Source organism: Neovison vison, chromosome 8 (assembly GCF_020171115.1).
Source record: "Neovison vison isolate M4711 chromosome 8, ASM_NN_V1, whole genome shotgun sequence".
NCBI classification, from domain to species: domain Eukaryota; kingdom Metazoa; phylum Chordata; class Mammalia; order Carnivora; family Mustelidae; genus Neogale; species Neogale vison.
The window spans coordinates 27,188,207-27,203,140 of NC_058098.1; the positions used below are offsets into that span (position 1 = coordinate 27,188,207).

The window sequence follows — 14,934 nt, forward strand, 5'->3', positions numbered from 1 at the left end:
ATAGATATGTAATGAATGTTTTTAAAATGTTAAGTGAGAATATGTTAACCTTCTGCTTAAACCCTGCAAAAAAGCTCTGCATCTTCAGAGAAAAGGACTGACAACTATCTTTACAGTTTTACATGATCTGGTTCTCTCTACCTCTTTGATCTCATTTTGATCCGCTCCCACCTGTTCATTCTTTTTTTTTTTTCTTTCAAGATTTTATTTATTTATTTGACATAGAGAGATCACAAGTAGGCAGAGAGAGGGCAAAGCAGGCTCCCTGTTGAGTAGACAGTCCAATGCAGGGCTTGATTCCAGGACCCTGAGACCATGACCTAAGCTGAAGACAGAGGCTTAACCCACTGAGCCACCCAGGTGCCCCTCACCTGTTCATTCTATCTAGCTCTATCGGTTTCAACATGCCAGGCACATTCTTGCCTCAAGGCCTTTGCACCTGTGATTTCTTCCATCTGGGACACATTTATTTCTGTGATTACATGACTGGTTCCCTCCAAGTGTTGAAATGTCAACTTCCCAATGAAACTTTCCCTTTATAACCTTATTTAAAACTGCAATACCCTCCACTGTTCCCTATTCAGGATTTATTTCTCTTCCACATCACTGTTTTAACTTTTTTAGTATTTTTTTTTTAAAAAGATTTTATTATTTGACACAGATAGAGACAGACAGACAGACAGACAGACACACACACACACACGCACACACAGAGCCAAGAGAGGGAACACAAGCAGTGGGGAGTGGGAGAGGGAGAAGCAGGCTTTCTGCCAAGCAGGGAGCCTGATTCAGGGCTGGATCCCAGGACCCTGGGATTATGACCCAAGCCGAAGGCAGATGCTTAACAACTGAGCCACCCAGGCACCCCCACATCACTTCAAAAAAAAAAAAAAAAAAAAAAAAAAGTGTATGTGCAAGAAAGCATGCACACACACAGAAGTTGGGGAGGGGGAGAGAGAAAGGGGAAGCAAACGCCCCACTGAGCATGGAGCCTGAAATGGGGTTTGATTCTAGGACCCTGGAATCATGACCTGAGCCAAAGGCAGATGCTTAACTGACCAAGCAAGCCACCCAGGCGTCCTTCTTCCACTTCACTTTTAACCTTTCTATCCCATCATCCTCCCTCAAATGCAAGTTTCCTATAGACAAAAATTTTTTTTGTCTATTTGTCTCATGCCTGCATCTCCAGCCTCTAGAACAATACCTATTACATAGCGTGAGTCTAAAAGAATTATTAGCTGGTGAATAAATCAACTATGTCCCCAAAGTCTACAATGGATAGTCATCACTGCCTATAAAAGGTGGGCTTAAAGGTCACCTTAAAAAAAACACTATAAAGCTATCTGGTCAGTGCAGCTGTATTAAAACATCTGTAGAGCTCAGGGACCTCAAGACACTTGCTAATAAGCAGCTGCATTTTCTGAATATTTTATCTATATTACAACGGTGTATACTTCTCACAATAACCTGGTGACACACAAACCAAGTATTAGTATACCCATTTTACAAGTAAGAAAAGGGAAGCAAATGAGAAAGGAGTTTCCCCCAAGAGACTAGTTATTTAATGAATGGAACCAGAAGCCAGCTTCCCTGCCGAAAGCTAATGTTTTGTACACTAATTGGTTTCCTTCCTTTTTTTTTTTTTCCTCAAAGTAATCTCTATGCCCAACATGGGGCTTGAACTCAACCCCGAGATCAACAGCTGCATGTGTTACTGAGTCACCCAGCGCCCCAAATCTGTTTCCTTCTTCTTCTTTTTTTTCTTTTTAAAGATTTTTACCTATTTATTTCACAGAGAGAGATCACAAGTAGTTAGAGAGGCAGGCAGGGGGGCGGTGGGGAAGCAGGCCGCCCCACTAAGCGGAGCCCGATGCGGAACTCAATCCCAGAACTTCGAGATCATGACCTGAGCGGAAGGCAGAGGCTCAACCCACTGAGCTACCCAGGTGCCCAAATCTGTTTCCTTCTTCATAGTATTCGTAGGAATATGAATATTGATTTCAATATTCTGTTAACGAGTTCACTTACTAAACATTTATCAAGTGCTTAGTAGTTACCAGTGAATGGACAGATGTTGAAGATGGGCTGATTAACTCTATCATACAAATAAGTAACACTTGGTAGTCTATCACATTACCTTTCTGTGCTCATGATCAATCATGACATTATGGGGCTTCACATCTCTGTGCATAATTCCCATGCTGTGACAATAATCCAGGGCCTGTACGAGGAACAGGTAAGAAGGAAAGAGTTAGCTTGCTGAAAAGTGACTTTCTTAGGTCTTCTCTAACTTTTTCCTCCATAGTTTTCCTTCTAGCCTCAGCCCTAGGAGTCAAGATTAGGACAATCACTCCCACGTTACTCTTCAGACACCTGTACAAGATCCCACAGTCAGGCAAACTCACAGCCTCTGAACTTCAAGTTCTGTTCCTACACTGTTGTTTCAACTTCCTTTTTGTTCAAAAACACCCAAAGTGTATACCAACTGCATTACTTTCAATCTCTCCCTCTTGCCCAAAGGCTGGATCATTTTCACAAACATAAGCCCCTCAGAAGAAAACTGGTCTGTACCACAAACCTCTCATTCAAAGAACAATAATTCTTTAGCAGCTAGGAGTCCACAACAGAAGTTGGCAAACCACTGCCCATGGGCCAAATATGGCCTGCTGCCTGTTTTTGTGAGTAATGTTTTAGTGGAACACAGCCATACCTATTCGTTTGCATATCACCTCTGGCTGCTTCTGTGTTACCATAGCAGATATAAGTAGTGTGATAAAGACCCTATGGCTCACAAAGACAAAAATTTTACTGTTTGTCCCTGTACCTGATTTATGACATCAAATCTGATTTGAAAACCATGTCCAATCTGAAATTAAGGTGAAATGAATGGCATAACCTTTGGGGTTTGCTAATCCCAACCTTCAAGTCAGCTGATGTCACTGGCCAAATTCTTGTCCTTCCTGAAGGGCAACCTGGGCTCTTATGGTTCCCAGGGCTAGACAAGTATACCCTTAACTTTTGAGGTCCTGCTTGCCACAGTACTGCATAAACCAATGAAAAGATCAAATATCTCTGCTGGCATGGTTTCTTTATGGCACTACCAAGGCTCAAATGCAGGCTTTATAGCAACCCTCATTTGGTTAAGAAACTTTAGCCACCTCTTAGCAATTTTCTCATCTATAAAGCTGATCTTAATGCTGATTAGGAGCAAGATAATTGGTGATCCCACTTTATGAAATCAAAGTCCACTCTAAGTCAGCAATCTCTTAAGAAGAGATTTACATAATCCTTAGGACAATGATCCTGTGAGGACTGAGTTAGTTTACTGTTTTACTTGTTGAATTTTAAGTAAAATAAAGTATACCAGAAGCAAGCATACGAGAAATTATTTTTGTAAGTTTTAACAGTTTAATTGTAACTTTCCTAAGGGCATGACAGAGATAACCTATTTTTTTTTTTAAAGGGGCCCCAGCTCACTTCTAAATGCTGTTTCCAAAGCATTCTAAATTACATTCCTACTGGATTCTATTCCATAATGTTTATTACCACACTGGTTCTGATGCTATTAACTTACTAAAATTTTATATGAGGAGGCCCCTTCTTTCAACATACTTTTCAAAGCCAAGTCACAGACTTTTTCACAGTTAACTGGACTATTTAACAAACTATAGAAATGATCCCTGAAAGTATAGTCTTAACTGGACTATTTAACAAAAGGAAGATCAAACTAAAGATATTTAGTATTCCAGGTTCCCTTACCTTCAGAATCTCATACATGTAAAATCGAATATCATAGTCTGTTAACGTCTGGTACAATTGCTGTTAAAGACAAATGCAACAATTGAGCTCTGATAGGAAGGCAATTTCTCTTCTTTGTAGTAATTCAAACCAAGGCTTGGCTCATTTGCTACTGTTCCAAGATCTGTTTACTGGTCTCTACTTCTCCAACAGAAAATGTGCTTTTTAAAGGAGATACTTTGGGTCTTTAACACTGTATATAAAAATGAAGACTTACTTAAACTTGTATTGCTAAAGCTATACCCCACTGTTGGGAACATACCAATTTATATATGCAACATGTATTGATGTTATATATCTGCGATTTAGTCTGCTTTTCATTTATCTCCAGACCTTCTCATACAAGGCATTTTGGCATATACACGCCTCCTTAGCAGGGAACTAACCCATTTTTTGCTTACATAGTTATAGGCACTGTGGATTACCAATGGGTATGCAAGATGGCTTGCTGACAAATCCGTTAATTTAAAAGAACTATTCCTGTCCCAATTTAAAAGTAAACTCCAAATAACTTTCCAGGTTCCAAAAAGTTGCAGATTTTTTTTTACATCTACATATCATAAATGGTTAGTGATATCCTCTGACAGTTTTCCTTGAAGTTATCATTCTGATTCTGAAATAGGTTTTTTCTGTTTTTCCTCCTCTTAGCAAAGGATTCAACCATTTATTGATATGTAACATTCTTAATACTAGACCGGTGCAAAGGCCAAGTCAAAAACCTTTACAGCTTGTAACCCAAGAGAGTGTCCATATTCCTGTGCTGCACTGGAACTAGCAGTATTTATAATAGGCAAGCCACTGGATGGGATGCAAATCAGAGATCTATTGTAGAGGTTTGTATCATATCAATTTACACCACCCTTCTCTATCCACCCCTTTTTAATATCTACACCCGAGAGCTTCAGAGGAATCCCAAGGTATAAGCAGACCTTGCTTTACATATAAAATACATTCCTTCTTGAATATGGTTGTTTTAAACTGAAATGCCTTAAAACCAGATCCTGACTGAACATGTGCTATGGTCTTTTATTACGTTTGATATCTGAAGAAATAGTCAAATGAATGGTAAATGTGGTGAGAAGTAAATGTACTGGTAATTGAAAAGAGCACAAAACAAATATAAGAGCAAAATACCAAGATGTAGAAAGTGGACACTGCTTGTATAGGAGTTTCTCTACCTTAAAATTTAGCATGGTAAGGATGAAAAGCTCTTTTAAGCAAGTCAGAAGGAAGCTCTTCTTCTTTTTTTTTTTTAGAAGGAAGCTCTTCTAACAGTAACATCACTAAAAGCCTTTCTATGTGGTCTAAAAACCCAACACTTTGAAATGGTTGGTTATATATTATACCTTGAAGTCTGTGTTGTTTACGTGTTCAAAAACCAAGGCAGGGGTTCGTGACTAGGGGAGAGAAAAAGAAAACACACATTAGCAAGAGCCCCGGCAGTTTTAGTGGGCACAATGTTTGCGGATACTACGTGGTGAATTTGGTAGTCCTCGCCTTAGTAGCAGGAAACCCTCTACTGCTACAAGCCCTCCCCACTCTCATCATCACCACAATTAGGTCATTTTTGGGATGGATTTCAAACAGAAGACATGGAGCTGAAGTCTCACCAGGCTCTAGGCAGCCCGACAATGCGCCCATCGCCCATCGGCATCGGACCTGAGTTTGCAAAATGGATTAACACATTTCAGTTTCCAGTGCTATCAGTCTCTTAGCCTAGAAGAATAAGAAATAGTCTGTGGGTGGAGGTCTCTTTGAAAGAAAGACCCAAGCTAGTTAAATGGTATAGCTGATTAAGCACTTTTAAAGCAGGACTTAACGGTAGAGGGGGGAAAATAAAGAGGCCAGTTGTACTCTGGGTCAAACACCAGCTCAGCCCTAACGGGCCTTGCCAGCGCCTACTATACTCACCACAGGGTCTTTTACAATGTCTGCCAGTGTGATGATGTTGGGACCGCCTCGTAAATTCTCCAAAATCTTTATTTCACGCTTGATTTTCTTCTTCTTTACTGGCTAAAAGGGTAAAAATGTATTAGTGAAATTACTTCAGAGTATTTCAATACGTAACGTAATACATAAACGGCTTTCATATGAACGCTTTCAAGGATGGACATGTTTCAGTCTCATCTCTGAATCCCCTTATTCTAGCCCTGTGCCACGTATTCTGCATCCCAAAGACCAGATCCTCTGTAGAACTATAATTTAATTCCAGTTGTCAGTCTTAGCATGTCAACTTTTGAAAACTATACAAACTAGGAATGCAAATGGAAACACTAAGATATATCTTATAAAAATCTCCTTGTCAGTTAGGATGAAACATGGACTCTTTCCATTCCTTCCTCTAAGTCTATAAACACCCTAGGGGCACCTGAGTGGCTCAGCTGGTTGAACCTCTTGGTTTGGACTCAGGTCAGGATCTCAGTCGTGAGATTGAGCCCCATGCTGGGCTCTGTGCTCAAGGCAGTCTGCTCAGATTCTGTCTCTCTCCCTCTGCCTGTCCCTTGTGCACACTCTCTCCGCCTCTAAAATATGATAAATAAATAAATAAAATCTTAAAATAAGTCAGGACCAACAGCAAGGATGGCCAAACCATCTTTGTGTAGCGTAACTCTGTGGGTTAAATGCTGGCCTTGTAGTCAGACTGTATAAGGTGAATCGTACTTTCATTACCTGCCTGCTGTGTGCCAACAGCAAATTACACAAGTTCTCTAAGCCTCTCTTATGGGTAAAAATGATCAATAAGAATACATATATTTCAATATGGCTGGGACACAACCCATAATATCTGTCTAGCTTTATTGCCAATATTCCTATAAATGAATCCCTCCCTCCCTTTTAAAAACACCACTCTGCAGAGTCCTTTGAGTGTGTCTTCCATCTTCCTTCGCCTCCACCCATCATTTTTATATCCGTTCTCATACAGAAATTCCTTTCATTTTTCTGAGGAGGGCTTTGGTCCCAACTGCACTCCCTCCACAAAGCCTTCTTTCTAAATAGTCTCAAGTAGTGCTAGTCCAAAAGAAATACAATGCATGTATTTAAAGTACTTGTGTGTTTTAAATGTTCCAGTTACCACATTAAAAAAGTGGAAACAGAAAAAATTTTCAGTATCTTCTACAAAAATATATCCCAAATCTTATTCCAACATGTAAATCAATACAAAAATTACTGATAAGCACTTTTATATGTATTTTTTGTATTATACCTTTGAAATCGAGTGTATTTTATCTTCACAGCACATCTCAATTTGCACTAGTCACATTTCAAATACTAAGCAGCCACATGTGGCCCATGCCTGCTACCACGGACCATGCAGATAGGTCTTTCTGAGGGTGTCAGTCACCTCAGACTACTGATACAATGCATATGATTCTTAGAAATTATTCTGAATATGTATCTCTTCATCAACAAATCAGTGGTTACCTCATGATCAACAGTCACCTGGATTTTTAAATACATAGTTTCCCAGGCTCGACCTAGAACTGGTGAATCAGAATCTTGAGAATGGAGCTCGAGTGCAATTCTTAGGTACTTCCTAGGTTGATAACTCCAGGTCTAGGAACTACCAAATTGTACTGTAAACTTTTGTAACCTTGTCCTAAGACCTAAGCACATGGTATAGACATAAGCAAGCAAGTCTTCCATACAGACCATCCTCAAAATCTGGCTTTATAGCTCTGCAGCTTTGGGAAAAGCACTTAAATGTTTCTGAATTTACACTTGCCTTGAAGAGCTTTTGTAATGTAAATACCACAGTTAGAACGGGGGCCAATTCAAAGTAGACCATAAATGGAAACAGTTACTAATAGAGACTCCCACAGTCCACATTTAATTCAATCCACAGGGTTTAGGCTTGATATTAGAACTCAGTATAGGGGCGCCTGGGTGGCTCAGTGGGTTAAGCCACTGCCTTCGGCTCAGGTCATGATCCCAGGGTCCTGGGATCAAGTCCCGCATCGGGCTCTCTGCTCAGCAGGGAACCTACTTCCTCCTCTCTCTCTCTGCCTGCCTCTCTGCCTACTTGTGATCTCTCTCTGTCAAATAAATTAATAAATTCTTTAAAAAAAAAAAAAAAAAGAACTCAGTATACTCTGACTAGGAAGCAGGCTGATTAGAAGTTCTCTCTTTTTGCTCCAACTATCAGATCTTTGCAATCTGCTACAGTATCTGGGAGATCTTTCTACCCTCCAGGGACTAACTCATCAATCTAACCCATTTTCTATTAAATCACTATTTCCCAACTGCCAGTTTATAGCAAAAAGCTACTGGTTTATGAGAAGTTTCTTCTACAGAATCCTTAAAATCTATGAACTTACAAAGCTGGTTTGTGATAGACCAGGCAGATGACTTAAACCCTAATTTAATGTGACCAATGCAACTATTCTGTTTTAATAAACAGGTGGGAGAGATTAAAAATTTTAAATATAGTTTATGAATGAACTTCATCTACACTTATAACCATCTATATAATTACAGTAAAATATACAGTACAGTTAGGAAAAGACTGAGCTGAAATAGGTCTTTTCAACCCCCTCCCCATACTCAAAATACAATGACTCCCAACAACCTAGAAGAGATAAAAATCACATAACTTTTAACACTGGAAGGAAATGCAGAGATGGTATTTTCTAGGTGGCCACCAATTTAATCTCCATTCCCAAATACACATCTTCCATGTGAAACATTTCTCACTTGTTTCTTCCTCTTATGTTGTGCATTCTAAATTACACTTGCTCCTTCTCCACTCCCACAAACACCTATCCAAATCCTCCTCCTATTTAGGATCTGAAAACAGTTCCTGGGAGCTTTTCCTAACTGCTACCTTCTTCTGAACTGTGAAACCTACTATTTGTGCCTTTTATATGACTCTAGATAACCTATCACTTTATCATATCCTTATCCATATATCATCCTACAGTTACACAGTAGTTCAGCCTCCAAAAGTGTACTTCTATATGTAATTTTTTATTTGATCCTCATATCAATTCTGAGAAAGACAAAGCAAGATTATCTCATTTGCACAGATGAGCAAACATCTTAGATAGGTTAGAAGTACTACCAAGGTTAATTACTTTTAGAGTTTGGATTAGAACCCACACGTTTAGATTTCTAGCCTACTTCTCTTTCTATTTGTGATAAGACAGACATAAATACTCAAACTTTCTGGTTCCCAAAAGGTGTGCCATGACACCCTAGCAAATTCATAGGGTCTCTGTGAAATTTTTAATTTTTGAGGGAAATACCGATCAACATCCAGTATCTGCCAGATACAGAGTATACCACCAGCCTGAGGTAGTTCATAATTTCAGCATTAGATTGAACTACATTCTTTTTGATGGTGTATTTTTATGAAGCTGGGTTTTCACCCGTTGCTGTGATAAAAAGCAAATGCTGTACAAAAATCAATGTTGAGGGGTGCCTGGATGGCTCAGCGGGTTAGAGCACTTGTCTTCTGCTCAGGTCATGATCCCAGGGTCCTGGCACTGAGCCCCACATTGGGCTCTCTGCTCAGCAGGGAGCCTGCTTCCCCTGACCTCCTGCCTGCCTCTCTGCCTACTTGTGATCTCTGTCTGTCAAATAAATAAATAAAATCTTTTAAATAAAATGTTGAGAAGGAAATGAAGCTATCAGTGGCCAACTTATTCCAACATTTGAGAAGCTGTGCAGTGATTGACAAGTGTACGTACATATCCTAAAATTAATCAATTAAGGTTACATTAAGAATTATATCTTTCTTTCAATTTATGTATAGAACATTTTAAATGGCACCTAACCTAAATTAAACACTTTTTTTTTGTTATTTGGACTTAACTACTTAAAAGTTACTGACACAATATGGGTGGTTATAAATTGAGAAAGTCTGGGAACTTCTGCTTCTCAGTGTCAAATATATTAAAGTTCCTATGGCAAGAAATTATATGCTAAGTTCCCTGGCATATGATACTGCACAGTACAGTTGGAACTAACTTACAAGTTGCATATCGGTAGCCCATTGGCCAAACCAGGCCTACCTACAGAACATTTTTAAAAACTCTTGAGCCAACATTTAACCATCAGGATAATTCATATATAAATATAAATTTCTACTTCCATTTTGCAAAAGAGTATCAAGCAACATTAGACTTGCACTACTACAAACCAATTTTTAGCCATGGATGGAGCACATGCAGCAGTACCCATCACTCACATCCTCCAGTCATGGGCACTTCTACAGACTAGCTGCACTGATGGCATCTGCCTGCCATTTAAAGGCCTGCATTTCTGACTCTTCATCTTTAAACAGCAGAGGCAACAACTTCTTGAAAACAAAAGGATGGACTGTTAACTAAAAATCTAGGAAATCAGAATTAGGCAAAGTCCTAGGAGAGAGAAGACTGAATCTTTATTCCCTTCTCTACCACAATCTAGTTGTAGGACTCAAATCAAATCACTTCTCTTGCTTCAGTTTTCTGATCTGTCAAATAATCTCTTCTAACAACTTCACAGGATACAATAAAATAAAGGTGTTAAAACACTCCAAAAGCCCTTTCTGATGCTACTTTTAAAAAAGGTATTTAAAAAATAATTTAAAGTACTATTACCTAGAAAAAAAATCTAAATTCCAAATATCTCTGAAATTATAATCTTGCTCTTCTATACTCACCTTGAGAATTTTAACAACAACTTTTTCATTATTTGTGATGTTGATGGCTTCAAATACTTCACTGTATTTACCCCGGCCTAATTTTCGAACCAGCTGGTAGTCATCTTGATTACTGTAAACAGAAAGACTCAAAGTCACAATGATTTTAAAATTTCAAACCACTGGGCACTAATTAACTTTAAAAACTCTACTACCAGAGGAGTAAAAGAAATAAAAGGTATTTCAAATAATTTTTGTATTTTAAAAATTGGGCTATTAATTAAAAATGTGTGTTCCAAGTCCTGGAATTAGAAAAATTTAAGCCTTTCAATTATTCTTTCAAATACCAAATTGTTTGTATTTCTACTGGCATACCACACATAGCCAGCTTATATTAGGGTTTGTTGTGTGTGTTTGTGTCCAACAACAAACAGCTTTCCCTTGGAGAATAATTTTATATATTCCTATCCTCTCATGCCTGGCCCAGCAGAAAACACATATTATAGGAATATTTCAATTCAGATGCACTTTGGAGGCAGCTGATTTTTAATGGGCCTTTTTACAGGTAAGTGGCTTTCAATATATAGCCCTGACTTCCCACTTGCCCTCCAAGGCAAACCCTGAGAACAGTCCATACAGTGGAGTTTGCAAATCATGCCACAGATCAGGGGTCCCTTCCTCACTTTTATCCATATTCCATGACCACTAGCATCAGCAGATGTAAAAAAATAATAATAATAATAAAATAAGGGAAATGCCAACATTTTCTCCCTGTCTCTGATTACAACTTAGATGACTTTGCTTTAGAGAATGACAAACACGGTCCTTTTAATAGGCCTAAATTCTATTTACTCCTGCTGGAGACACTGAAAATCCAATTAACAAATTAGCTATGCAATTTCCTCAAGCAGCTAAAAACAAAGTGAATGAACAGATAAGGTAAAATATACTAAGGACAATGGACAATGAATTAAGGGAGGTCCAGGGAAGGAAGCTTTTAGGTTAGTTGAATTCTCCTGTGGGACGGGCACAGAAAACAAATGCAAGCAAGCAAACAGGACCATGCCAAAAACTCAGAAGGGCTGTTTATAGTGTTTTTTAAGCAAAACTAAGTGCAAAGCACTCAATCTGAACAGAGTGGTTGAAATTTCCTTAGCAAAACACAGGTATTCCTGGAGTCCAAAGCCTGTGATATGAAGGGAACTGTCAGAGTATCAATAATGATAGGTTCTTGATGGTATCTTTGAAGCACACTGTACCTCTTTGTGCAGAGGCAATAAACTTACTGGTAAAAATCATGGTCTCAGCAGGATGACAATATGCCCTTGTGCCAATTCTGGGAGATTACCTTCAACCACTTATAGGTTATGTACACCACATGTGAACAGACATAAAATGTAGCACATGGGAGCTGTAGCTTTATGTGCTTTCAAATACTTTCTTTTTTTTGTTTTTCTCAAGGTTTTTTTTTTTAAAGGATTTTATTTATTTCTTTGATAGACAGAGATCACAAGTAGGCAGAGAGGCAGGCAGAGAGAAAGAGGGGAAGCAGGCTCCCTGCTGAGCAGAGAGCCCGATGCAGGGCTTGATCCCAGGACCCTGGGATCATGACCCGAGCTGAAGGCAGAGGCTTTAACCCACTGAGCCACCCAGGTGCCCCTCAAATACTTTCCTTTGTAGTTGGTGTCCAAAGCCTTTTACCACAGTAAATATGACCTCATCAATTAACTACATACATGTTAGAGGAGAACAGATGCAAATATCCAAAAGAGACTGCATAGAAAATGAGGGGCAAACACAGCTGTTCAGGTAGACTGTAACTGTTCAAAATAGAATTTGGGCTGAATTCATGTTACACATGGCTAAACTCATGATAAGGGCAAATACTGATACAGGTTTAATTTTGCTTCTATCAGAAAGAGGACATCTTTTTGGAGAACTGTTTCATCCTTCAGTATCATCATGGGACAACATTCTCTGACCTCAAAAATATTTTATATAAGAGTCTGGTGTTTTTAAAGTCTCTCAAGTATTAATTCTCACCTAGCTGTGAAGCCTGTAGCTGAGATAAGCTGACAGGTAACTCTATGTTACCGGCCTTTCATCCAGAGTATGTGAGTACAAGGAAAGAGTAAGAGACAGAAATAATTTTTACATGATAAGCCAATCAAAACTCTTAATTTGCAAAGCAATACCTTGTTTCTCCACTGCAGAAGTAAACACAAATCAGGTTTCAATCTTGAGGTTTATAAATGTAGTCAGGAAGGATTCCTGATACAAATTACTCAACAAATCCATAAGAGTCAGCCCTTTTCAGTGTGCACAGTGAAGTAAAAAGAAACAATTACCCCCACTCCACCACGTGTGACTCATAATCCCAGTACTCTCGGGGTCTGTGCGTATTAACATCTGTGTAAACTCTGGCCCTGCTTGGCACGGGTCCCGACATGTCAGACAGGTTGGCGAACGAAGGTGGACTTGATGTTTGGAGATCTGGTGGTCACGGTGTTCAGAAGCAGCTGGGGGATAAGACCTTGTTTCAGACCTGTTTTCTTTAAACTGCGAATACAAAGTGCATAAAGGCCAAGGAATTATTTTCTTAAAAGCATATGGAGAAAAAAAATAAATCATCTTACAATAATGGCCTCAAATTAAAAAAAAAAAAAAACCCCACAAAAAAACAAAACCAATAATGTTCTCAAATATACCTCTGATTCTTCTACCTGTTAACAAATGACTAGATCCCCAATGTGTTAACCATAGTGTTTCCTGTAACTTGGGACAGAAAATAGTAATCATCATCATCATAGTAAACCCAGGAAACATAGTTTAAACTGATCCTAATCCAACTCTGCAGTTGCTTATTACCTCCTCATCTAAAGTCTGGATGTTCTTTATAAGATAGCCTGGAAGGGAAAAAATGGCATCAAGGATAGACCCATCTACATTACTACCATTTATACAATCCACAGAAATTACTGACAAGAACAGCTTTCTATAGCTCACTCTACAGTGTTAAAAGGCTCTAGAACAGTGGCAAAGCCAGGAGTATAAACCATCAGCCTGACTGTTCCTGGTTGATGAAACCAGGAAGGGAATAAAGACTTGTTCTCATACTTTGAAGTTCAATGTCTTTTTATATTGGTCTAAATCATTTAGGGAACCTTGCATAATAACTCAGTAGATCCTTAATTATCTCTTGAAGGCTCAAGTCATTAAATTTAAAAACAGAAATTTCCTTTTTTTAAAAAAAGATTTTATTTATTTATTTGACAGAGAGAGAGAGAAAGAGATATCTGAAGTAGGCAGAGAAGCAGGCAGAGAGAGGGGGAAGCAGGCTCCCCGCTGAGCAGACAGCCTGATGTGGGGCTCGATCCCAGGACCCTGAGATTATGAGCTGAAGGCAGAGGCTTACCCACTGAGCAACTCAGGCACTCCTAGAAATTTCCTCTTGATTTATTTAATATAGGAGCAAGCTTAATAAAAACTGGGAGAAGACAGTTATATTGCCTCAAATAATGCAAAATTTGATATAGAAGGAAAAGTGGTGGATTTTAGAAACATGCTTTCTACCAAATCGGTAAACTAAGTCTACCTATTGGTTAACTGTGATGTCTTCCCTGACCATTCCAATCTATTTATCTTCTTTTAAAAATTCCTGTAGCATTTGCTGATTCCCTTTACTCTGCATTGATTAAAAATGTACTAAGTCTCCAGATTTCATAACCCGAGAACACATCACCTATGCAGTCTTCTGGCCCAGACTGTATAATCTCAATTTAGTTACAAGGAAACACTGGACAAAGAGAAAACAAAGAAGTTTCTATAAGGGGGGGGAAGATACACTGTACTAAAAAATATCAGTATTATAAAACATAAAAAAGGCAGGCAGGATAGAGGAGACAGGACTATACACAGTGTCCTGTCCCTAGACTATATTCTCTACTGGAGCAGGGTAAATGATGTAAATAACAATACTATCATACCCATTGTCCCATGGCGGTCAGCCTCTCCTCTTCTGTCCTGCCTGCTGCTCCCTTCCAGTGTATTCAATAAACTTCTATCTCCTTTAGGGGTACATGGGTGGCTCAGTGCCTCTGCCTTCGGCTCAGGTCATGATCTCAGGGTCCTGGGAGAGAGCCCCATGCTGGGATCCTTGCTCAGCGGGGAGTCTGCTTCTCCCTCTCCCTGTCCCTCCCCAGCTCCTGCTATCTGTTTCAAATAAATGAATAAAATCTTTTTTAAAAAATTACAACAGGTAAATTCGAGTAAAGAGTTTACAGATGTTCCTTGTACCACTCTTTTGTTGAAACATGTTATTCATAAAAACTGTGGTAAAACATAAAATTTACCAATTTAACCATATTTTCTTGAAATAAATACAAAAATAATAGGAGCTGTAGCTAACTCCCAGCCTTAGAGGGACAATTCATGGGTGAACATGACATCACAAAATAAGACTTCATTTTTTCCTGGAAATCACCCGAGTCACATGGAAAACATTCCCCAACTCT

General features: G+C 38.9%; 1 protein-coding gene across 2 annotated transcripts in view; it reads right to left on the reverse strand.

Moving 5' to 3' along the window:
• CSNK2A1 (casein kinase 2 alpha 1) overlaps positions 1 to 14,934 on the reverse strand; it is a 55,501-nt gene that overhangs the window by 12,286 nt on the left and 28,281 nt on the right. For both annotated transcript variants that reach the window (XM_044263304.1, XM_044263305.1), the window contains exons 2-7: positions 12,769 to 12,979; positions 10,442 to 10,553; positions 5,710 to 5,811; positions 5,145 to 5,195; positions 3,760 to 3,819; positions 2,138 to 2,221 (exon numbers count right to left, since the gene is read on the reverse strand). In XM_044263304.1, the coding sequence (XP_044119239.1) occupies positions 2,138 to 2,221; positions 3,760 to 3,819; positions 5,145 to 5,195; positions 5,710 to 5,811; positions 10,442 to 10,553; positions 12,769 to 12,869 (510 nt within the window). In that variant the 5' untranslated portion in view covers positions 12,870 to 12,979. The remainder of the gene's footprint in view (positions 1 to 2,137; positions 2,222 to 3,759; positions 3,820 to 5,144; positions 5,196 to 5,709; positions 5,812 to 10,441; positions 10,554 to 12,768; positions 12,980 to 14,934) is intronic.